Here is a 25147-nt window from a genome sequence, read left to right as displayed (position 1 = left end):
CATGGCAAGGTATAGTTTTAAAGTGTTTATTATTAAACAGATGGTCTTGGTGTGTGTGCATATGTTACACTTGTGACAACATGCCCTTGCAGTTTTCTACTCCAACGTTGTGGCAGTTTTTACATTGGAGACCCAAGTTTGGGAAACACCGCATATATAGCCTTCAGCACCTGTCCCTCTCATTTTGTGACTATTTTCATTGTTGTTGTGCAGGCTGCCTTTTTGTCTGTTTGGGGTGTGGGGTTTTGATCCATTTTAAGGCACTCTGATAGCATTTCCTGTTTTCCTACAGTGAAATGGTTATTTTCTGTTGCCCACAGGTTTAATTTCCAGAAGTGCCTCTAGGGCTAAAAATGTTGGGGAGCTCTTCTCTGCTGTGTTTTAAGATGGGAGTCTTTGCCAGCCTTACCTGAAGATTCCCCATTTTGAAGACTAAGGTTTTTGTGTGTAAAATAGGGGCTTACATCTGAGCTACAAATTTACCTTATTCCAATGAAAATGAAGTGCATAGTGAAATGACAAACTCTTCCTTTATTTTAACAGAACTAAACTACTGCAAACTATTTAGGCAAAGTCTTGCGTTTTATTATTCAGGCGCAAACATTAACTTGGTACTCCCAAATTACTGGTACCTGCATACACTGAGGCTACAATCCTAATCCCATTTACCCTGGAGCAAGTCTCACTGAATTCAATAGGACTTACCTTGGAGTATTTGTGGTTCGAGTTGCACAACTAACCAGCAAGTGCTTGTGATAAAAATCCAAGAACACAGGGAGCAGATGCTGAAAAGATCATTCCTCACTTTCCTGTAGAGGACAGGCAGTGATTTCTTGACAGCAGCCCATTCTTACATCACATGAAACCATGGTTTATTCAAATAATGCTTTATTGAACAAACCATGCTCAAAGCCAAAGGACATTCTACATGCAATGTAATTATGGTTTTGTCATACTCTGCTCTCCTTATTTCCTACCCTCATCTGTCTTTTGTGGTACCAAATTGCTATCATTGCCTCACCTGCAAGAGAGGATGTGAAAGATTCTCAGTGATCTTCATCAGCACCTGTCATGGAACAGCAGGTATCTTCATCCCTTCACCCGAGAAAGCAGCACCCATACTATTTTGCAGCTTGTAGGTGTTTAACCTTTTTATTCTATCCCCCTAGTCTGCAACCACACACACACACCGACAATAGGCTGTTAATGTGAATGTTATGCTTTACATTTAGTGAACATTACCTATGCTGGTGTCACCTGTCTCTGCTGGCAGGGAGTTTGAAAGGCCGTTTCAGTAATGAATGTTTTAGTAGTTTAAAGATGTTAATTGTAATGACTGTCAGGAATGGAACTTAATTTTGGAACCCTCCCACCCCTTACTCAACACCTGCTCAAATTTAAGGGAGGAACGCTCTTAAAAATCAATCATTTTTCCAGGATCCTGTTACCAGGCAGTTAGCAGCGACATCAGCTTTGGGGAAAAGATTAGAAAGAGGAGCTGAGTGCCAAGAGGAGCTTCATTTTTCATCATTCTTGTCTAATGTCACTGTTGCTTGGCTAGTAGTTTGAGAGCAAAATCTTTAACCACAGTAAATGAGGTACCCACACCAAGTCATTGTTCAGGTTAGCAAACCAATAACATGAACGAGCCATAGTTAAACAAACCATAGTTAAGGCACTGTACTGGGCTCTGATGCAATGCTAAGCCATGGCTTGTTAACTAAGTTTTATTTAAACCATGGTTAATAGGGATGTATGAACTTCCAATTTTCACGAATTACAAAGATCTGGATTAAGAAATTGGTTATTTGCCTGCATTTATATTGATAGTAACTTCAGTATAATGTATGTAGCTTTGGGTTTCTTTTTTGCTTTACAATCACAGGTTGAACTTCCTGAAGTTGCCAGTGAGTGAGCCAAAATGGCTGGAGAAATAAAATATTTTTTAAAAAATATGGTCCATTTGCTACAGAAAGCCAACAAGTTATAACTCCACATCTTTCTGGATGCAGTCAGTATTTTACGGACCACATCATCATCAGGGCTTTTTTTCAGCTGGAACAAAGTTCCGGCACCTCTGTAGTGTTGCGGTGCCGTTTCTTGTCAAGGTGCTCAGTGCTTTGTGTTGGAGGTGGTATGCAGCACAGCTGTGGCTAGTTGCTCCCCCCACAAAAAAAAGCTCAGGTTTGGGGGGGGGGCTCTCCTGGTCCCAATAAACACTGGGTTGGGATCTGGGAAAACGCCCTTTTCAGTGGCTGTACCCACAGGCTCTGGAACCTCAAAAGGAAAGCTTGTGTTGCCTCTCATTAATGGCTTTTCACTACACACAATACCACCTTTGCTTTTAAATAGAACTTTTGAGTCTTAAATGATTTTAAAATTCTGCTGAAAATGTTATGGTTCTAAGGGGTGCTTCAGTGTTGTTGTTTTTTGCTTTGTATGCTTAACTTTTCTAGTTATTATATATTTTACTTATTACCCACCTTGAGGCTTTGAGGATAGACGCAATAGAAACATTTTATTTAATTCTTTTAAAAGCCAGAAAATGGCACTCACCATCAACACGCCAACTATTCATGAATATATGCTTTGCTAATAAGCGGGAAGCTCCAAGTCTCATTTCAATTAAGTGCTATTCTATTCAACACAGGCAATTTAAGGCTGCTGCAGGAGAAAAGAAAGGACACTCTAGTGCTGCTGCCTGCCCCATCTCCAAAGTCTCTCATCAACTCCGTCTACATCCTACTCCCTTGTGCTTGTTTTCTTCCCATGTAAGAGATATTAGTACTGTGAAAACACTGCTTAATTATTACTGCTAAATAAATCCACTGGCTATAAGTAGCACTTCCATATGCACTTAAGACTAAAGAGGGAAGCACTGCGGTCTCTCTCTCAAAACAGTCTATATTCCAAGAAAGAACTGAAGTGAATGAGAAAGGGGGGGGGGGGGAGATCAAGGGCAAGCACAGCAAACTCAGTTAAGCTTTCAACTCCTTCAGCCACACCTGTCTCTTATTATGCAGAAGATCAACACTGAAAGGCAAAATGTGTGCTATTTCCTGAGCACATTACAGGGAACAGGTGCTCATTATACAGAAACAAAGACAAATACAGAGCTAATCTGTGTAACTTCTGACACATTATGCAGCCATTACAATTGTTAAGTCTCAGAAATTTCCAAATTAACTCAGTGCCCAGGTTTTGTGCCTTAATATCCACACAAGCACACACATCTTAATAAAAAAATCTTTAGCACTGTGCAATAGAAATGCATACTAATTTACATACATACAAAATAGAGCATGCCCTAAACATTTTATAAATCGCCATGCTTGGAAATATAAATTGCAATAATCCACAACTCTCACAGCCTCAGTAAGGTGAGCAACATTCATCTGGCAGGGTTATTTTAAAGACATCTCTTTTTAAGCACAAAATCTCTGGATTTTGTGTCTAGTAAATGCTCTTGATTGGTATTTCTGCAAGTTCTCAGTACAAGCTGGAGAAGGACCAAACACAATTTACAAAGCAGGAAAAGCTACAAGCTTCCTCTGACCGTAAAGGCAATGCAAAACACTGGCTAAATTTAAGGTATACAAGCAGAAGCACATCTCAGAGCAGCTTATTTCCTGGAGGTTTTTGGGTCCCTGCTTCCCTGTCAGAGTAGGCTGCCTCCATAGCGCAGGGAGGTTAGTTGGCAAGGGACAAGATGTCTCAGAGCATATGCTATGAGAATATATCATGAAATCTTTGTTCATTGCCACCCAATATGCAAGAAGCTGGGTATATTGCCAACATGGCTTTTAGCTTTGCATACTTGTTTGGTTGAAAACTGCTTTCACACATTGCAAATGGCAAGAAAGCCAAACCAAAGGAACTTGCAAATAAAAATAAAATGGCAAAAGCCTTCAGTCCTAGTTCATACTGCCTGAAGGCAGTTTCCTTAGTCCAAGTCTGCCATTATTGCTTTTTTAAGAGAATCCAACTTGCATCTTATCTACATAATTACATCATTGGTCCCCTGCACCAACTCATAAGAACTCAACATTTTAAACATAGTTCTGTGAGTTGTTTTTATTAAAAAAAATATGAACACCCAGGGGCTGACCACCTTGATGCCAAGTGGAATGGTTTATGAAGTGGAGGTCCTCAACAGAACTTAGTTGATGTGCAAGTACAGCACAGGCTGCATCAAATCAAAGTTATGAAACAAGGCTGACATCTAGCGGCCAAATATAAATTACTTCATATTTTAATCTTTATCCACAGATTAATAGGTAAACTACATTTTGATTGTTCGCCCTGCTGAATTCAATTTCCTATAAAACAGGCTGGCTAAAAGCCTTCATGCTGTAATTAAAGCAATGCTCAGTAAGAAAATAAAATGCAATTCGCTTCTCTCTCTGAAACAGGAAATGTTTACCTCAAAACACCGCCAGAGTTAGCTGGTAAGTACTATGTTTCACAAATAAAGATTTCTGGGGAAGACCCAAATACTAGGAATATAGGCAGAAGAAAATAAGTTATGGTTTTCAAGTACTGTGTCCTTCCACAGCTTACAGTATCTGTGGGATGTACATAAATATTTCACCAGAAAGTACAGCAAGATGCTTTATTTCACCCCAAATGTAGATTATACTGGTTTCCCCATGGAGTGATTTTGCTACTCCTGATTCTGAATGTTCTTTGCCAGTTAATCCAAACTACCCCATTAACTGATCTTATGCCCTGTACAAGACAGTAGAATTCCCTGGTCTTGCCATTCACCTTTGTAGTCTTGATTTGGAATTATGGTTACCATTAAATTAGCTGAGGCCAGCACCCCCCCCCTCCCCAGTGCTTAGTGAAGACCTTTTTATTTCAGCTGACATTTTAAGTTTTCTTATTTTGTTTTATTAGTTTTAACTTATCTTTATTGTATCTTTTTATTCTTACTGTACAATGCTGAGATATGAAGGTGTTTAGCAGTATATCAATTGCTGAAATAAATAAACAGTAGTAATAAATTAATGAGTATGAAAAATAAAAGATTGGCTGTGATGCAAAGTGTCTTTATTACAAGCACAGAGAGCAACTGCTTCTGAGATGGAGTGTGACCAAGGGCAGATACCAAAACCCTTTGTTCAGTAGAGCCCACTGTTGTCAGGTGTACATCATTTCTGCCATGTGGGACATTTTCTTAGGGATATACAGGAAATACTCCATGTACCCTGAAAGATCTTCAATAGTCACATCATCCACATGAGCCCTGGCTTGCTCAGAGCAAGACCTGAGAGAGCTGGAGGGAGTTCTTGATGGCAAAGGTTGGGAACTGTCCTGCACATGTGGTGGTCTTTTAGGTGCAGACTGGGGAGAATTTTGTGGGCCAGAAAACATGTACACTTTCATGTCCTGCCATCGCTTACACTGGCAGGCCCTGTCTACACACGCACAGAGTTTCCCTTTATTTTGCTCAGACACAGATTGGAAATCAGAAAGATCTGTGGCCTTTAGAACGGCTGAAGTAGGAAAAACACCACTTTCAAGTTTGTTCTTAGGCATTTCAACCATGGATGCCACAGAATGCTGAGCATCCTTTTGTTTCTCGCCAACATCATTGAGGGGGTGACTGGCCTGTTCATTCTTAGAGAACTCCTTTGGGGTTGACACATCCGGGTCACTGCTGCTTTCAGAAGTGTCAGCTGGGTTCTTGTGCACTGGCTGGTTACAAGGCAGCATTTTCGTGGTATAATGGATAAACTTAGGAGGATGGAGTACTGGAGACTTTGACCGCCGCCGACGCTGTGTTCTCACTGTTCCTCTCAAAGGTTTCCTCAAACACCTAAAAGGTGAAAATGCAAAAATTAATACAGCATAAATGGTCATCCAGCTCTCTCTAGTCACTCTATGCTGCAATTTACGAAGAAGTGTTTAACAACTTTTCAACTTTCCTGTATGGATCACATGGAATGTGCCTACGTTATACATCCAGAACCATGTGCAAATAATGTCATCAAACACCTAAACGGCAGAATAAGGGGGTCATCATGCCACAGCATACATATAGTTTTAATACCTACCTAGAACTATTCTAAGACAGGTAAGAAAACTCAGCTGCATGTTAGTCCTAGTACAGTATAGTTTACACAGCTCAGAGCTGTGGGCCTAAGAAGAGTCCCTATCATCACACTTAATGCCTTCAAGAGTGGGATCCAACGTAGTGCCAAGGCATTCGTTCATCAGTGCAAGGATTTCTACTTGCACAATGGAGAGTTGCTCTTTTTTCTTTTGAAGAGTTGGTGGGAGGCATACATTTTACACATAAATATATATCCTTCTAGAATCTGAATGCAACACGGGATGTTTCTGCAGCTCCCCTTCCAATCCCCTTGAGGCAATAATGTGTTGTGTAAGTAGCAGTGCCCTGATTTGGAAGAAGACACCACCCTGATAACAGTAACTTTTCTGCCCTTTTTGCCAACGGACATGTAAAACCCAGTTATCTGTTTTCCAATTACGTGAAGGGCTGGAGATTATCTGAACAATAAGACACGTGGCTGTTTGCCCTGCCCTCCTCCTGGGGAACAGGAACATGCCTCAGCTGCAGTGGTCAAGTGTGCTACTACTTGATGAAACCTCTTTCACATCTCTTCTTTGCTCCCAAGTCGTCATCTTCAAGCTCCAGCCTCTCAATATTTATAAGCAGCTCCAGGAGGCCATGTTCAGCAGAACACTTTAGCATTTCCACATTTGACATAGTTCCATTAATCAGAACTAATTCATCTTACCAATGCCAGCTCTCTTTAGATGCACACACAGACTTCACCTTGGTTTCATCTGTAGTTTTTACAAGTGCTCTTGGAGGCACCCCCTCATTTACAGGAAGAGAAGCAGTGGATCTAAAACCAGGAAAAATACAGGCTGTCATAAATTTGTAAGACTGTTCTATTTCCCTCAATAGAGCTTAATTTCTGTTAAAGTTCTAACCTTGTCTTCCATTGCTCCTTGGCTAACTTATGAGGGCATTCCAATATCCACACAAAATCGTTAATATATTACCCACACTTGGCTCCTTTTTGTATTTTGGCCAGCATACTAGTTTGGACAAGAACAACCTGACCAACAGTGTAAATCCAGGATGCAAGGGGAAGCAGTCCCGTAATAAAAGGTGCCCTACAGATGTTCAATCACAACTCCCATCATCCCTGAACATCAGCCTTGCTGGCTGGGGCTGATGGAATTCCAACAGCATCTGGAAGACACCACATTGCCTACCCCTGCCCTAACACATGAGTAAATTCCCCCAATTATGTGTGGTCCAGAAGGGGTCATTCCCTGAATACGCAGAAGGAGCAGTCAAGTGTGACTAGATAGCCATACCCCGAGAAAGCATGGTGCCAACTTGCATACCCCATTACACTTTCCTGCAGCTGCACTTAAAAGGCAAAAACTGCTGGCCTAACCAAGTAAACCTTTCTAAGCTTTCCAGGGATTTGCCCAATCACAGTACTCAAAGGAAGCAAAAGAGATCATGGAGCAGATGGGTAATTACTTAACCAATGAAAAGTTTTTGGTGGTATTAAAAAACTGTAGTTCTAAGCTCTATCATAAAATCCATCAAGACTCTACGTCTCATTCACAAAAACTCTTCAGTTCTCCCTATTTCACTATGTTTTGTCATGCTTCTTCAGTAATTTAATGGTTCACCCCAACTGGCCTCATCATATTCCATTTCTACAAATCATCCAAACACCATGGAAAAGCTAGGAATGGACAATACTTTTATCACATAGTTGTAAAACCTAAACCAGGTCAATTAAGATGAAACTGTCTCATGAAGGCCACTAATCTCCAATGAGGAGTGTATTACAAACTAAAAATTGGTGATATTACTACCAATGAGTACTGTTTACAGTTGATGTGTATCCAGTAAATGGGACTGCCCTGTATGCTCCCTATGTCACTTGTGATTGTAAGTCGCTTTGAGTCATTTTTAGGAGTAAAGCAGCTAATGATAATAATCAGCTACATTCACATAATGCTAAGCCATGGTTTGTTTTAACCATTGTTTGTTCAACAAACCACGAATCAACTCTCAGAAGAACAAACAGGCTACAGTTTGTTACTTGAGAGCTTGGCTTGTTGTCCAGCAGCTCTTTGTCCTGTGCTCTGTAGCTTGATGAGAGTTTGGGGCAGGATGGGCAAACCATGGTTAAACAAGGCTATTGGGCTTGGACATAAGCTAGACCAGTGTTCCCCAACCTTGGGCCTCCAGCTGTTTTTGGACTACAATTCCCATCATCCTTGACCTCTGGTCTTGCTAGCGAGGGATGATGGGAGTTGTAGTCCAAAAACAGCTGGAGGCCCAAGGTTGGGGAACACTGAGCTAGACTACAGTTAAAAACAAAATTACGCTTTGGCTCAACAAACCATGGCTTGGTGTTATGTGCTAACTAGACCAATATCAAACTTCACTCAAAAACCATGGCAGCAAGAATTTTTTCAAAACAAACTTCAGTCACAAAGCCATTTCATTTCCCACACTGTGCAGCCATGTTTTGCTCTTAATAGTAAAAATTACATTAACTTACCCTTCTGAGTCTACTCTTAGCTTTTTGAAAGCTGCCTGGAGATTCTCTTCTATCTCCAACATTGTTAGAGAACGACCCACTGCTTCCTCTCTGCAAGCTAAAGAAAAGAAGAAAAATAAGCATGTGAGAATAAAATGGAGGCAACTAATGTTGTACAGAAATTCATACTAGATTTGACTAGTGGCAGCGATCCCGGCTCCATGGTATTATCAGGAAATGAAACAAGACTTATAAATAGCAATTTAATAGTGTCTTCACACAAGGCACTCAAATCCTATTGAAGTCAAAGTTGTCAGAAGGCTTATACACCAATCTGACCAACAATTTTAAGTTCTGACTGCTGTGCAAGAGCAGACCAAACTTCTCCAGGAAAAAAAATGACACCTCAAAGGATCACTTCATACATTACTTGTAGGGCTGCTTCATCATTCCTACAGGAAAGGCAATTATGTGTAGGAATTAACATGTTATGTTAGGCTATATGATACAATAATCCTACAAATGTTTAACTTGCTAATTCCTATCCAGGTATTGTCCCATTCTAATTTTGCAGTGTAAGAAGTTAATGCATAGAATGTTCAGTTGTGTGGACACTTCTGTAGCTTGGGGGGGGGGAGGGGAGAGATAATACAGAAAAGAGCCATGAGACTCCAGTCAAGGCATAGGCAAACTTGGCCCTCCAGATGTTTCGGGACTACAACTCCCATCATCCCTAGCTAACAGGACCAGTGGTCAGGGATGACGCGAGCTGAAGTCCCAAAACATCTGGAGAGCTCTAGTCCTACATACATTTATTAAGGAGTCCCACTGAATTCAGAGCTTTCCCGGCAAGCCTGTGGAGGTAGAGCTGCTTTGCAGTCAGTTTGGCTTGTGATCTCCATCTAACTGAAGCCCAGAGCAAGAGGCTGTTCTCCATTTTGTGGGAATCTTGAGCACACATATGACTACACTGTTGGTATTCTTTGAACGCCTCCTGACAGAAAAGGCCATCATTGTCCTTATCTGTTTCCCCAAGTACCATTTTGAGGAGGTTTTTTTAAAAAGGATAAGGTAGTTCAGAAAAGCAAAGCTATACAAATACCATATTATGAAGCAAAAATATTCATTTGGTGATCCTTTATCGAGATCTGAACATCTGTCACAGGTCCTGTGTGGTAACATTCATCCCCTTCTTTAAACAAAAATATAAACTAGAAGTATGTTTCTTTCTTGCAGTGTTGATTACCATAAATATTCCAATCTTCTGCTGAGCTCAGTGCTTATTTCTGAAGGTTTGCAACCTACATATGGTCAGATCTCCTAGTGGCCTAATTCAAAACCTCTCCTAGTGGCCCAATTCAAACCTAACAGTATAAGCCCATTTAAAAACTACACAAATCTCAGACTTAAATGTTTACCTCTCTTCATTCAATGCATGCCAGGAAAAGGCAGGAAGCACATGCTTTCTGGTTTAAAACTAACTACGGTTTGCAATTTTATTAAAACAAGGAACTTCCATTAATCAAACTATTGATTTATTGGAACAAGGTAGAATCAGCAACTAGAATGATCTTGGCTTACTTCAATAAGACATAGTTTAAACCAGCCACAGAGTGTCCTTATCAGAGATTATGACAAACCACAGCTGTTTTTTTAAACTCAGAAGTGGAAGCTTCACATCTGTTTCTCACAGCTGCACCAGAGGGATCGGGTGTCAGGTCACAAGGAAGGGAAGCACCCAAACCTGAGACCTGCCTCTCCGCTTCACAGTGCTGAACTATATTACGTTGCTATATCTAAATCAAACCTTTTATTAGGTTAGAAGAAGCCATAGAGAGGGATTTGGATTGGACTTCAATGCTAGGGTGCTGGGGATAGGATTTTTTTTTAAAAAAACAAACTAACATTTCTTCCTCTATCATTTCTCACCAACTTAAATCACCCACCCAACTCAACTCAACCCAACCAGTTGCTATTAGCACCAAAAGGGAATAGACAATCCAAGGCTGTCCCCAAAGCTGTTTTTAGCACCACAGACAAGACACTGGGATGCAGGACATCATATCTTATATCAATCTGGCATTATCACCTCTTGCAACAACCCAGCTCTGTGTATGTTTACTGTGAAGCAAATCTCACTAAATTTGATGAGGCTTACTTCAAAATAAGCATACATAAATCTGCAGCCAGCATTGCTGGAAATTGTTGCAATTCCTTTACCTTGTAGTGATTGCACTGCTACATTCATATTTCCTTCTAGTTTGTCAATATTTTCCAAACACCTGGTGAATATTGATACTACTTTAGAAATACTATAATACTATACAGGTAGTAAAGACAATCCTGTTTACAGGAGAGATTAAGACCTTCTTAAGCCAGTGACTTTGATTATTACCGTAACTCTAAATCTCACTGATGTGGTAAAACTTCTTAAGACAGTAGGCTGAGACACACATGATGAAATGCTAACTCATACAGTCCAGTTGGTATGGAAAACGAGATCTCAGAGAGTGGGTTCCTTAAGCCTACCAGTGGCAAACATTAGTCATTTGAGCCCTCATTTGCAGTGTACAGATCCAGAATATGGTTAGTTTCTCAGTGAAAACAAAACTTTAATTTCAAGTAAAAAAATTAACCACATTATGACTAACTTAGAAAGAAGGAAGCGTCACTGAAACTCAGTGTCTTATATTGAGACCCTATGCATGATACCTTTTATATTAATAGCCATGCATAGGGCATGATCCAAAGCAGCATGTGCAACAGGGCTTCTCTTCTCCTTGCTCTCCTTTTCCCTGCAGCCCTCCAAACCTGCTCCAGAGTTGGGGAACCTCTGGAGATTTTGGCAGCACACAGGGAGAGAAGAAAGCTAGTTTGTTGTGCAAGTAGATTTCCATTGCATTAGGTAGACAACATTGGATGTCTCCCATAGAAACTAAAAACAAGGTGGTATAAATATAATCTACGGAACTGACCATAGATATCAGCTCTAATTTTTCCATGCAGAAGGCACACAAAAACTATTTTAAAAATTACTAAAATGAATATTAGGTTGACACACCTAAGCTACCTACATATGCTCTAAAAAGAAAATGCTGGGGTGTTCAAATTTTGCAGCCCTCACATTTGTTGAAAAACTAAGATAAAGGCAATAAAATGAAAGTGGCAGAAAAATGCTCACTTGGACAGAACTCCCTCCCTGCTCCACTCAGCTGATGTTTGTTTGCTCTGAAATGATTTCATTCAGACATGTGCCTTAGCTACTTGCTTGACATATGTCATTGTGACACATCTAGAAGGATGGAAGTGTGTCATAATGTATTTGATGTATGTATTAAGTGTTGACTCAGGCAACAAGGAAGACACAAAAGGAAGTGATGAACTACAAGACTGCTTTCTGAATTCCTATGTGCCATACAGATGGATTACAAAGGTACATAAAACAGCTTGTCTTTCGCAGAAAACTTAATTGAATACTGGACCCTCTGAAAGCCTGAGGCAAGCTCTCACTTTTTATTATTCACAATGAAGATATAAAAACAGAAGTGTATATACTTTGTGCAAATCATGGTTAGTAGCAGTAGTAATACTTTATGAAGCGTCTCAAAAATTAGGTACTGTACTGTTAAAATGAGAACAAATCCTGTGTGTGGGGTTACAATAAAAATAATTATAGATGAAGGAAAAGGAGAGACAGAAATTAAAAGTTAAAAGTTAATAATATATCAACTTCCAGATAATTTAAACTAAACCCTCATACAATGGGCTGATGTGGCACCTTGAGCAAGCTCTGGACTTTCACCCTAAGCTGAACTGTGATTTAGTGACAACTATGGTTTGTTTCACCAGCAGTGTTAGAAACTGAGATATAAACACTAGGAGCCAAATGGCTCCTGAAACCTGGGTAACAGAAACAAAAACAGAATTGCTAGTCACCATTTTTACTCAATGCAGCACTTTCCATTTATTTTTTCCAAAACAGTTCTTAATTGGACACCACAAACTAAACGGTGCTCAGCCTCAGCAATAGTGGCAAACCATAAGTATTTATAAATTCTGTTATGTTTGCATGTATGCATGTGTACAGTGGTGCCTCGCAAGACGAAATTAATCCGTTCCACGAGTCTCTTCGTCTTGCGGTTTTTTCGTCTTGCGAAGCACGGCTATTAACGGCTTAAAGAAAAAGGAAACAAACTCGCAAGAACTCGCAAGACGTTTCGTCTTGCGAAGCAAGCCCATAGGGAAATTCGTCTTGCGGAACGACTCAAAAAACGGAAAACCCTTTCGTCTAGCGAGTTTTTCGTCTTGCGAGGCATTCGTCTTGCGGGGCACCACTGTATGTGTGTGTATCTCTTAGTCCAAAATGTTATGCTGCAGCTTCAGCAAGTACTGCAGTCAGTTAAATATGTCTGTTATATAAAAATTCTTGGAAAAACAGTCCTAACAGCACAATCCTAACCATTTCTACACAGAAATGGATACTACTGAATTCAAAAGGGCTTACACCCAGGCCAATGGGAATGGGATTGAAACCTACCCGGTAATTCATTATTTTTAAGCAGTACCTCTTCATTTGCAAGATAATATTTTTTGCCGGACTCCCTGTAGAGCTGTTAGGGCTGGGAGATATAAACTTTTCAACATCGCAATGTATCACCAGCTAAACATCACAATATATTGTGATATAGCATTAAATTGAAAAGGAAGGAGCACATTCAACCCCAATCATTACTAACAATTGTTAGGCATGTTTTGACAGTGGTTAGGAGAAGATCCCGCGTAAAAAGCCATTGTCAGGTTTTTGCATCAAGGTTGCACTAAAAAGTCTCAGATGTAAGAAAAGCATACAGCATCAGGCCAACAACCCATATAGTTCAGCATCCTGTTCACATAGTGACCAACCAGATACCTGTGGAAAACCCACAAACAGGACCTAAGCACAACTGTACAGCAACTATAATTTTTACCATTCCATCTGTGAGGACAGATGTGATCTGAATCTGATAGTTGTTTGAGGGATATTGTCTCCAAAACCATGTGAAAACAAAATTATTCATTTTGTATTTGATAGATCTGACTTTTATCCAGACCCATAAAGTGTGGAAAATGTATATGGCTATAGCTGGACACACAGACTTTAAAAATGGGGGGGGGGGGGGAGAGATGTAGTTTCTAGCAAGTTAACATGTGGTCTGATACTTAAGAGAACCATATGATTTTTGCTTCAGAAAGGTTTATTTCCTAATCAAAGAAATATTTGGTGTTTTTTAAAGAAATAGACACTTTCCACATTGTAACAAAAACTTTGCTTATTCTAATTGCTTTTCTCTGCATTACCACTACCTGATACATTCAGCTATCTTTTTCCTAATGTTTTCAAAAACAGAAAGCCAAACAATCACACTCAGACCCAACAGACACAAGTTATCAGGGTTCTGGCTCACAGGCCAAACTGGGCCCGACAGGACCCCGCAACTGGCCAGGGTCATTTCAGCCTAGCCATGCCCACCTGACCTAACAGGCAAGGGCAAGTAAAACCTGGCTCAGCCTAAAAAGGTTTGCAGGCACCACCAGCCAGCTGACTGATGGCGCCCAAAAAGCCCTATGCAAAGCATTCCAAAGATAGCCCTTTTGAAGGGTGTCAGCAATACAGTGGTGCCCCGCAAGACAAATGCCTCGCAAGACAAAAAACTCGCTAGACGAGAGGGTTTTCTGTTTTTTGAGTCGTTCCGCAAAACGAATTTCCCTATGGGCTTGCTTCGCAAGATGAAACGTCTTGCGAGTTATTGCGAGTTTGTTTCCGTTTTCTTAAAGCTGCTAAGCCGTTAATAGCTGCTAAGCCACTAAGCCGTTAATAGCCACTAAGCCGCTAATAGCCGCTAAGCGCCGTGCTTCGCAAGACGAAAAAACCGCAAGACGAAGAGACTCGCGGAACGGATTAATTTCATCTTGCGAGGCACCACTGTACTCCAAGAAGCACTTATCAAGTTAGTGCTTTAAAGTAACAGGTAGGTAGCCGTGTTGGTCTGCCGTAGTCGAAACAAAATAAAAAAAAAATCCGTCCAGTAGCACCTTAGAGACCAACTAAGTTTGTTATTGGTATGAGCTTTCGTGTGCATGCACACTTCTTCAGATACAAAAGCTCATACCAATAACAAACTTAGTTGGTCTCTGTTACTGGACGGAATTTTTTTTTTATTTTGCTTTAAAGTAGGCTTTTAAAAGTCACCTGCTATCAACTGACTGATAGGTGGGGGGCTCCACCTACCTGTCAAACTTGGCCCACAGCAGGTGGAGATAACCATCTGGCAAGTTGGGCCAATTTCTGTAATAACAGAATGAAGACCAAGTGAAGCCCGACCTTTAATTGAGACAAACCACTAAGAATATCCTAGACCAGGAATGTCCAACGCATTGATCAAGATCTATCAGGGCGCTGCAGGATGAATGTGGTCGATCACGGGGCTGTTTTGACACCACGCATGCCCAGTCAGGAAAGCAGCCGGCAAGCTCCTCTCACAAGAGGAAATGTTTAGCTGCTGCATGCGCCTGCCCTGTTGGGGAACCAGGCATCGGAAAAGCAGCCGGCAAGCCCCTCTCACAAGAGGGGATGTTTTGCCACTGTGCGTACTTGCCCCCTCAGGGGAAGCAGCCACCGCCCACCCATCCCTGCCACCATCCCTGGGTGATAGATCACTGCCAGCTTTTATATTGGATTGTAGATCAAAGCAGACTTTAAGCTGAACATGCCTGTCCTAAACAAAGCAGGTTAACACCTCCTAATCTTAGTTTCACAATTGCTCTGAATGCTTATACTGCACCAAGAACAAGGAGTAACTGTCCTAGTCTGTTGCAGCCCCCAAACATCGAAGGCCCTTGTGGCTCCTTAAGGAGGCATGAGTTTTGGCCATAAAAGGCTATTTGTCAGATTAGATCTGTGGCAAACATTTTAAAAAATGCCACAGTGAGAATGTCAGTCATTATTAGCCAACAAAATTTTAAAGCGGGAAGCTAGTCCCACAGAAGATCTCATTCCACTCAATCTGCCTGTCCCCATTCGCTGGTAGACCAACATAGCTAATAGAAGTACTCATGGAACCTCAAAGCTGTTTAGAAAAAAGATAAAACATTAAAAAAAAGACAAGCATAATTTTGAAACGTCGAATTCTTCTTACAGATCCGGGTGCGGGTATCATGTGGCACCTGTAAACGTGTAAACGTGCCAATACTTCCGTGTCTCTGGAGCACCTCAGTGTGCGCTGGAAGCTCAACAGTCTAAGCCTTTTAAGGTTCTGTGTTTTAAGGTTTCTGCGATGACGGTTCTTACTCTTAACGCACTACAGTGGTACCTCGGGTTACATACGCTTCAGGTTACAAACGCTTCAGGTTACAGACTCCGCTAACCCAGAAATAGTACTTCAGGTTAAGAACTTTGATCAGGATGAGAACAGAAATCGTGCTCCGGCGGCAGCAGGAGGCCCCATTAGCTAAAGTGGTGCTTCAGGTTAAGAACAGTTTCAGGTTAAGAACGGACCTCCGGAACGAATTAAGTACTTAACCCGAGGTACCACTGGACTGATGAGCGATAAATGGCACATTAACGTTCCCGAAACCGCAAGGGAAAGCTTTGCCAGTGGAGCTTCTGCCGGCTCTTATCTGTAAAGAGCGTCAGCGAAGCTCGACTAGCGAGGCAAGGCGGTCGAGGAGCCCCGTCGAGGCCTCCGGGGCCACGGAAAAGTCGTCGCCGAGCACCTGGCGCAGTGACTCAGCAGAAAAGAGCCGCCCTCGGCAGACAGGACCCGGCGCCGCGGAGCTTCGCTTCCCCTGAGGAGAGACGGGAGGGAGGGGAAGGCGGCCGGAAAGGACCATACTTACTCGGCAGACGAGGAAACGCGGAGGCCCCACCGCTCCCCGCAACAGAACTTCGGACGTTTCGTTTCCCGCGCGGCGAGCGCCGCTGCTTTTCCTGAGGGAGCGACGCGCGAGTGACCCGGATGCAGACGCGCCTTCCTTTAGGAACCGGTGAGGGCGCTAGAAAGCAAACTCGGACCTGGTGGCAGCGTTGCGCATGCGCCACGTCGCCGAGCGCGTCCTCGGTTACACAAGCGAAGGCGCCGGAATGCCCACCAGGACGGCTGCAAACGCGCGGGAAAGTCCCGCGGGTGCTGAGCGCATGCGCCCGCAGTGTCATCACTTCCTGTTGATTTTTTGTTCACTTCCGGCAGTGGCTCCCTTGGCTGAGCGGGTGAGTGGGTGCCTGAAAGCGGGGAGGGGGCGCGATGAGGGAAACAGGTTCGCGTCGCTTCAGCCGTTTCTGGGAGCCTGAGGGGGGGGAGAGGCTGTTGGGCGGGAGGACTTCTTCCTCGACGGGCTCTACTCCGGCGGGTCTCAACCGTCCCTTGTCGGTCTCCTGCGCCTTTCGCCTCAGCGGAGCCGCCTTCAGGGGAGCCGAACGGGGGACGGGCGGAGGGCAGGACCCCGACCGACCTCCACTACTGTCCATTGTGCCTGTTCTCTTATTCCCCTCAGTAGCCCTTCATGTCCACAGAATTCCTACTTAAAGCCTAGATCTGCTCTTTTAGCTGCTCATCTGGTTTAAAACAAGTAAAGGGGCGTTGTGGGGATGGAGGGGGAAAACATATTGACGATTGCTTGCCTCATCTGTTTGCTACATCTAAAGTACTTGCCGATTTATCCTGACGTCTCGAAAAGCTCTCTTATTTTAAGCACCTGTATATCCCCCCTCCATTTTTTTTAGGTATACCCGAATTGGTTTACAAAGTTCTATAAAATAGTATCCTCCCAGTAAAGAAGAATGCAGTGCAGCAGAAGTGGTTTGAGAGGGTTCTAGGCAAATTTCCCTGGAAAGTGTGCTGTAAAAGCAGGGCGCCCGAAGAGAAAAAGGTCCTGTCCTGGGTTACCACCACCCTTCACTTCAGAAGTCTTGTAGGGTTTGGCCTACAGCTTAATTTCATTTTTATGCTTCTCTTTGGTTGAGGGTGATTATAAGTTGTTGGTTTTACCCCCTAACCCATGCTCAACTAATTTAGTTCACTGTTGAGTTAAGTTGGACTGAGAAAGAGTAACTGGCTCATGGCAGAGTGTGGATTTGAACCTGGCTCTTCCATATCTTAGTCTGGTACTCCTAACTACTACCCTGTGTTGGTAAGAATTCGGTGGTACTTATTTCTGAGTACGCGTGCAAAGGCTTCCAGTTAATCCTAAGTCTGAATTCCTAAGTTGTGATGACTTTAGGGAAAAAACATGTTTTTATAGCATGTGAATTTTATAGTATGTGGATCCGCAGTACTTAGATAATTGGGAACCACAGCTCTAGCAAACATTGCAAGGCACCAGGTTAAAAACAGCCTTTAAGGTGGCTCACATTGTCACAAAGACCCTGAAACCTTTGTTACGGCATGTTACGTGCTAGCTTTCCATAGCCTGATGCCCTCTTGGTATTGTTGTTGTTTTTACCATACCCCTCAGCATCCCTGACAAGTGGCCAAACTGGTGGGTTGAAGAGGGTTGTAGTTCAAAGTACCTGGAGGGCATCAGGTTATGAGGAGTTGGCACATAACATGCCGTAACAAAGGTATAAGACGGTTGTTTTTGCTGAAACAGATTTACCCTGTTCCACTCAAAAATAAAGTTTAAAAATTAAAAGTTTGTAATCTAAGTTTATGCCCTATTTAAAGAGTTTTGTCTTCCTCTTCTTCTTTGTAAGAGATTGATAAACAAAATCCATGAAGATCAAAATATTTGTAACAGTTTTATGAAAAAGGATTTGGAGGTAGGGGAGCAGAAACGATGGCTGCATCCCTGCAGGCGAGGAGCAGTGCTTTTTTCTGGTGGTACATGCCAGTACACCATATGGCACCTCTTTCCAAGATGTCTGCAATGTTTGGCATTCTAAGCACTTGAAAGTTAGAGTAGTTTGACCCATGCATTATTATTTTTTAATCATTTTTTCAATACAAACAGCAACCAACAAAAACCACAATAACACAATTTAACAATTCAGATTTGAGTACTGATATACCTATAACAACACCTTTTTAACAGTATTTCCCCACCTCTCCTCCCCCTACTTACCACCACTTTCCTCCTTATCTCTTAAGTAATCCTTCCAGATTTCTTCATATTTATCCATTTGATATGCAATTCGTTCGTATGTAACTAGTCTGTTCATATTGTCAATCCATGTGCTCAATGGGATCTTTTTGCGGCTCTTCCAATTCATCAGAACAAGTTTTTTTGCTTCTAATGGCACGGTACATCCATTATTATTTTTTGACCCCTTGTAATCTCCCACATTTCTGGTATATAATTTAGAATTTAATTCATGCATCAAATGGCCCACTTTGTCCATCAGCACGAAGCAGAGTGGAGTCTGGCATACACTGTCACTGCAGGCTGACAATGAGAAGCAGCAGAACTCATCCCCACAAGTTCATAAACAACTACAATAAACTTATAAAGAAGTAATAAACCACCAATAAAAGTAGTGCATTAAATTAGTCTTTCCCAACCTAGGGTCCCCAGATGTTGTTGGGACGACAAATCCTGTCATCCCTAGCCTTCAGTACCAGTGGTCAGAGATGATGGGAGTTGCTCCTGTTTGCATCCATCTGTCTTGGGAGGCACTGGAGGAGTGCCCCTTTGGGGATGAAGTCAAACTTTTGGAAGGTTGCAGCACTTGCTGTAGTAGTTGAGAACAATACGGGAGAGACATGTTTTGTTGCAGCTGGGGCAGATGAAGGTGCCCGGTTGTGCTGCTGTAGATGTGCCATAGTGTTTCTTCTCTCTGCTCTCCTCCCAGTGGTCATTTCTCCTCTGGTCCCTGCTATGAATGCACAACCTGACAGCTGTCTCCAAGCACTGCAGTCGCAGGCAAGGGATTCCCCCACAGCAGCGTTGATGTTGCCAGTCTTCGTGTCACGTTTGTAGAAATCTTTGTTTGCAGACATCTTTGTAATGCATAATTGGTCTGCTAAAGCGCCTAGTGCCTAAAGCCAGCGGCCCATAGAGCACATATTTGGGGATCCTGCTATCTTTCATTCTGTGGACATGACCAAGCCAGCATAGACATTGCTGGGAACCCAATAAATGCTCTTCTAAATTAAAAATATTCACAGGAGGAAACATTTAATGGAAACTACTAGGAGTTCTTCATGCATGGGTTGCTAGAAATTTCTCAAGACTCTTACACTATTGGTTTCTTGATGGGTTTTGGGAACTCTTCTAATATAAATGAATCACTATATTTTCATTCTGAAAGATAATCACTAAAGTTTGCAAAACTTCTTAGTTGACAGCCTGTCTTACTGGTCCTTTAAAGATTTACACAAGTATTAAATGTTATTTCTGTACTTGTTTGCTTACAGAAATATAATTTCAGCTTGGGTGTCCTCAGCTGCAAAATTCAAATAACTTCCTTCTACAGCAAATCATTGTTTCTTTGAGCTGCTATATATACTCTATGACCATAAAATAAACCCATAAAGTGCATTTCAAACCCTGTGTGTTGGCTCAAAGTGCATTATGTGTCCCATGTGTTAGCTGTAAAGAGTCAGTATTCATATGCTTTGCAGTTTCTTGAAAAATAGAGGGTGCTTGCTTCAAGAAGTGTGGTGTCCATTTTCTGTGTGTGTGAATTTTACACCCCTGACTTCATAACAGACTTGTTAATCATGTACGACTATGTTTAGTAGGACTAGCTATTTGCTTAGAATACAGTGTGAAAATGTGGCATAATCCTTGCCCAAAGGGCTTAGAACCAAAAGAAGGCAGGTAGGACAAAGGTCAAATAAGATGGCAGGGCTTGATACTTTGTCATTAATTAATCTTCAGCAATTTCATTTAGCTTATAAAATGCAGCATGCTTTTGTAGGTTAAAGTGCTCCTTAAGTTAGCAATGGTGTTGTATGTAATAATCAGTCCTTCAAAAAGCACCAACACCCTGATCCTGATGTAATTGTGTGTTCATCGCTGTGAGAAGCGACTGCAAAAGCACTGTGTGGATGTCATTTTGCATGGGTATAAATCACTGTACCTTATCAGAGCCTCCAATCAAGTAAGATTTGTTCGTTCCTACTTCGGTGCCTCTGAATCCCGTGATGCCTTCCGTTCTGCCCTACATGACAGTCACATGCAGCCATTCCAAATTATAATAACATGAATAATATGTCCTGTGTGTTTATTTCATGCTTAGCTGGGATGGCATCTAAACAGTCAGAATGGGGAAATGCTCATGGAAATTGTCTCCTTGTACTGAGCAATATAGGGTCCCCTGTCATGATCCCGTTCTCCCCCCCCCCCTCCATATATGTGAGTAGTGCCCATCTGACCTGTGAAAAATCTTTCTGCTTAGTAGCTTCCATCTTTCCAGTTTTTGAAGCATCTATTTTTTCAGCCCCGGTTCTAATCATAAATAGATTGCCTTGAATCTTGGCTTGTATGATAAATATTTTATTAATCTATTAAATAGATCCTCTCTCCAGTGCAATTAATTTGTGGCTAAAGATTGGTTGGGGAAAAGGGGGAAAATATTGTCTGTTGATTCTAGCCTGTCCTTAGTGCTGTGTAGAAAAACTGAGTTGCAGCTAATGCTGGTCTTACTCAAGGTAGATTCATTCAAATTAATGGACATGGATCTACTCTGAGTAGGATTTGGTTTGCTACAATCTAGCTTTACACGAAGGGAGAAATCCTTTAGGCTGCAATCCTAATTCAAATCCCACTTATTTGGGAGTAGGCCCTATTGTTGTTAATTCACTTTATTTGTCCCTTTACATCAGGCAACTCTTTACTTAATATTTGCATAGTGCATTCCACTATTCTCTGCTGGAAATCAACCCATGTGGCAAAAGGTTTCAAAGTAAAGCAGAAAATGTGTGCCTTGATTGTCTTCAGTTTCCAGTAGAAATTGCCCATGGAATCCTTTTATCAAATAACTAGGAGCATTTTACATGAACTATTGATGTGAGCCAAAATGTGGTCTGAGTGCTGGATGATAGTGAATGAAGCAATATATTTAATTTCAGTTGTGTAGAGTTTTACTATATGCTTACTACACTTGGTGTTCTCCACATCAACACAAATTTAATTGATTTATTTTTTTTGTTAGTATTCATTATATGGCAGGCCCAATAACATTCTAACATTCTGCAAATGGACTCAGAAACTAAAGAAGGAGAGGAAGAGAGCCTGCAAACAGCTTTCAAAAAGCTGAGAGTGGATCCAACTGGGTAGGTAACAGCAGTCCTATTTACTCTTCCTGTGTACCTGGCAATTTTAGCGTTGTATTAGTGTATTTCCGTTTTTATAGAATTTACTCTGAAGAAAGGCATCAGCATTACATTACTTCTATGCATCTATGAACAATATGGGTCTGATATTCTTATTGGTGTTTGGGCTGTTGTACCTGTAGAATAGCTAGTACAGTGGTGCCTCGCAAGACGAAATTAATTCGTTCCGCAAGTTTTTTCTTCTTGCGAGTTTTTCGTCTTGCGAAGCATGGTTTCCCATAGGAATGCATTGAAAATCAATCAGTGCGTTCCTATGGAGACCGTCCGGGGACAGAGGGGAAGTGCCGCGCGCCTTCCCCTCTGTCCCTGGACCTGTTTAAAGCAAGGGGCAGCGGGGAGAAGATTGCTTCTCCCCGTTGCCTGCCCCGCAATCTCCGGGGACAGGGGAAGGCGCGCGCGCCTTCCCCTCTGTCCCCGGACCTGTTTTAAAGCAAGGGAAGGGGCAGCGGGGAGAATCGCTTCTCCCCGCCGCCCCTTGCTTCAAAAGAGGTCCGGGGACAGCGGGGAAGACGCGCTGCGCTTCCCCGCTATCCCCGGAGCTTGCGGGGCAAGCTTCGTTTTGCGAAGCAAGCCCATAGGGAAATGCGTCTTGCGAAGCGGCTAAGAAAACGAAAAACTCCTTCGTCTAGCGAGTTTTTCGTCTTCCGAGGCGTTCGTCTTGCGGGGTACCACTGTATAATGGCTACTTCTTTGTTTGCAAGGAGAATGACATGCCAGGCAGTGTTAGAAATTCCCCAGGCACATTTTGTGACTGGCTCAGGTGCAGTTGCGGCTATGTGGAGGCTGTGACTGGCCCAAGGTCACCCAGTGAGCTTTATGACTGAATGGGGATTTGAACCCTGACAGTGAAGCTACCCACTTGTCAGTCACATAACATCACAGTGATGTCACATGCAAGGTGCTGCCAAAAGGGAATCTCTCTTCCTTCCCTTTAGCAGCAGTTCCCTGCTACAACACGGTAAAAAAACACCCATCAGTTTTAGCAGAAGAGTCTGATCCTGACTTAGGGAGGTCTATGTGTATTGGGATTCTTCACTTGAAAGGGATGGATTTTCCCTCATCGTCTTAGCAGCGGATCCAGGTTTGCATGGAATCCCCTGCCAAAATGATGGTCTAGCAGGAGATTTTAGCAGAGAACAGATGCACAGAGCCAAACTGAGCAGGATTTAACCCCCACTTATCAGCTGTTGAGTGGAGGTTAAATCCTGCTGGGATCAGGTACCCACAGCAATGCAGAACTGAACCCCAGCCTCCTATCAGCTGATTGACAGGTGGGTGTGGCTTGGAGAAAATGGCCTTGTGAACCAAATTTGTGGACCAGTATTGGCCTGCAGGCCAGATTCCCCACTCAGTCTACACTGACTGACAGCAGCTATCCTGACTTTAGGGCAGGGATCTTTTCCAGCCCTACTTAGAGATGTCAGGAGTTTAACCCGGGACCTTTTGCATAGAATACCACTGAGCCTTTTCCTTTATCTATTTGTCTGTAGATAAGCAAGAAAATGGTGGGGAGATATTCCATTTTGTTTGCTAATGTAGGTGAATAATCCTAAGGGGGACACCGTATGGGAATCAGCCTGTAGATACTTTGTGTTAGAATCATACTTTAATATGTCATTTGCCCCTTAAATCAGAACTTCCACATCTGTGAGTGACAGCATGGGATTGAGAGCTCCAGTCAGAGCTGCTGTTGATGGAGGCAGGCATCAAACCGTCTGTTCGAGAGAGAACTGGCATGGGTAAGACACTTCACTAGTAACTATGTTCAACACCTTTGAGTTAAACCCTTCTTTTATCTCCCAGTATTTGGCTATAATGAATGTTTAGCCAATAGGGTATAGCCTACTGTACTCCATTTCTCTTGTCTTCTGTGGCTGCCTTCGTCTAATGTTTAGTTTGATGATAAGTTTAGCTTATACATGACAGGAAGAAATGCCAAGGTTTGCAGTTAAGGCTGATAAAGATAATGCAGTTTCTGATTAGTTTACAGTTGCATCACATTCTTCTTCTGCATTTGATATATATCAGGGGGAAATTATCAGGAGAAACCATGAGATGCAGCTCACAGAACTGCAGCAAATAATTTTAACAGACAACACTACCTTATTTTGGAGTGCATTTTGTTCCAGAGTCAGTTTCTGCTAACATTGTTGCTCTCTACTCCAGGTGTGCAAGGAAACCCTTGAGAGGGGCGTCAAGGCCGCAGCGCCGCAGGCGTTCTAAATCTCCTGTCCTGCATCCTCCCAAGTTTACATATTGCAGCATGAAGGCATCTTCCGCAAGTAACCAACTGAAGCACAAAAGCCAGATGGATTCTTCAAAGCACAAAATCGGTCCAGACCCCAGTGTTACAGAAGAGCCATACTTGGGAGGAAAGAGATGTCCCCTTTTCGATAGCAGCAACTGCAGGAGGGCCAGAGCAGAGCAGCGGAGCACTTTCTCAAGGGAGCAGCCTTCAGAGAATTTGCGAAAGAGTTGTCCTGCTTTTTCTTTGACCTTTGAAACCAGCCTGGATCCTAGCCAACCCTCAGATTTCCAGTCACTCTCCAAGCTGAGTTACGAGAAGCAATGCCCTTGCGTGGACAAAGAATGTCAGTGCAAACCATGGCAAGCAATAGAAGCATACTCCTTTTCTGGTTTGCGGAGTGTCCTTTCGGAATGTGAAAAGGCAGTCCTGGAAGCACATTCGCAATCTTTGCCAAACCGATCGCATTCTGGGATGGGTTCATCAAGCTCTGCCCGGTCTTGTTCTGAGCAAGCTCGAGTCTTTGTGGATGATGTGACTATTGAAGATCTTTCAGGGTACATGGAGTATTACTTATATATTCCCAAGAAAATGTCCCACATGGCAGAGATGATGTACACTTGACATAAGAATCATGAGTTGGAAATTCAGTGGCGGTAGTGAGATGCTCCCTCAGTGCCATAGTTGGAAATGTGTCCGTTGTCATTGCTGCGTGTTTGATCAAATGTTTATTTGCGCCATACAGTGTAGTTTTTTAAATAAAGTGAAAAAGAAATAATATCTTCTGGCTGAAAGGTGCATAAGATTATCTTCAAAGTTTCAAGAATGTTCTTGGGCAGAGTTTTATCTTCATTAATTCTTTTGTTTTCAAAGTAGCCATCTTTTAAATATTGCTCTCTTTAAAATAACATTTACTGTGACTTGGATTATGTTTTAGCCAACCCATTTCAAAGGATTGAAATGCTGAACTTCATCCTTGCTGTTAAAAAATAAATAAATAGGTAGAGCATACTGCTACACCATCTTGAACAGGAATACCTAAG

General features: G+C 42.3%; 2 protein-coding genes across 3 annotated transcripts; one reads left to right on the top strand and one right to left on the bottom strand.

Annotated features, from left to right (window-relative positions):
• Positions 1-5035: 5035 nt before the first annotated feature.
• On the bottom strand, positions 5036-16554 carry LOC114599596 (oxidative stress-responsive serine-rich protein 1). 2 transcript variants are annotated; one of them, XM_028735085.2, is made up of 4 exons: positions 16425-16554; positions 8571-8667; positions 6768-6878; positions 5036-5821 (listed from the first exon to the last, which is right to left on the bottom strand). In XM_028735085.2, the coding sequence occupies exons 2-4, from the start codon at positions 8630-8632 to the stop codon at positions 5143-5145; spliced, it is 852 nt and encodes a 283-aa protein (XP_028590918.2). In that variant the 5' UTR covers positions 8633-8667; positions 16425-16554; the 3' UTR covers positions 5036-5142. The 2 variants fall into 2 exon arrangements, with proteins under 2 accessions (XP_028590918.2, XP_028590916.2); XM_028735083.2 differs by lacking the exon at positions 16425-16554 and adding an exon at positions 16302-16383.
• Positions 16555-16663: 109 nt separating this feature from the next.
• On the top strand, positions 16664-24884 carry LOC114599597 (oxidative stress-responsive serine-rich protein 1-like). The gene is made up of 4 exons (XM_028735086.2): positions 16664-16794; positions 21679-21799; positions 23494-23598; positions 24026-24884. Exons 2-4 carry the CDS (start codon positions 21723-21725, stop codon positions 24726-24728), a joined length of 885 nt encoding a protein of 294 aa, XP_028590919.2. The 5' UTR covers positions 16664-16794; positions 21679-21722; the 3' UTR covers positions 24729-24884.
• Positions 24885-25147: the final 263 nt, after the last annotated feature.

Source organism: Podarcis muralis, chromosome 5, assembly GCF_964188315.1.
Source record: "Podarcis muralis chromosome 5, rPodMur119.hap1.1, whole genome shotgun sequence".
NCBI lineage: Eukaryota > Metazoa > Chordata > Lepidosauria > Squamata > Lacertidae > Podarcis > Podarcis muralis.
Note: the sequence above shows the minus strand (reverse complement) of the source record. Positions and strands in the feature narration are given on the sequence as shown.

What these genes read in the sequence shown, in the direction of transcription:
- LOC114599597 (XM_028735086.2), top strand. Translation starts at nt 21,723, where the DNA reads ATGGACTCAGAAACTAAAGAAGGAGAGGAAGAGAGCCTGCAAACAGCT. An exon ending in CTGAGAGTGGATCCAACTGG is followed by an intron (nt 21,800 to 23,493) that starts GTAGGTAACAGC and finishes CCCTTAAATCAG; the next exon opens with AACTTCCACATCTGTGAGTG. An exon ending in TCGAGAGAGAACTGGCATGG is followed by an intron (nt 23,599 to 24,025) that starts GTAAGACACTTC and finishes TCTCTACTCCAG; the next exon opens with GTGTGCAAGGAAACCCTTGA.
- LOC114599596 (XM_028735085.2), bottom strand. Translation starts at nt 8,632, where the DNA reads ATGTTGGAGATAGAAGAGAATCTCCAGGCAGCTTTCAAAAAGCTAAGA. An exon ending in CTAAGAGTAGACTCAGAAGG is followed by an intron (nt 6,879 to 8,570) that starts GTAAGTTAATGT and finishes TCCTGGTTTTAG; the next exon opens with ATCCACTGCTTCTCTTCCTG. An exon ending in TCTAAAGAGAGCTGGCATTG is followed by an intron (nt 5,822 to 6,767) that starts GTAAGATGAATT and finishes TTCACCTTTTAG; the next exon opens with GTGTTTGAGGAAACCTTTGA.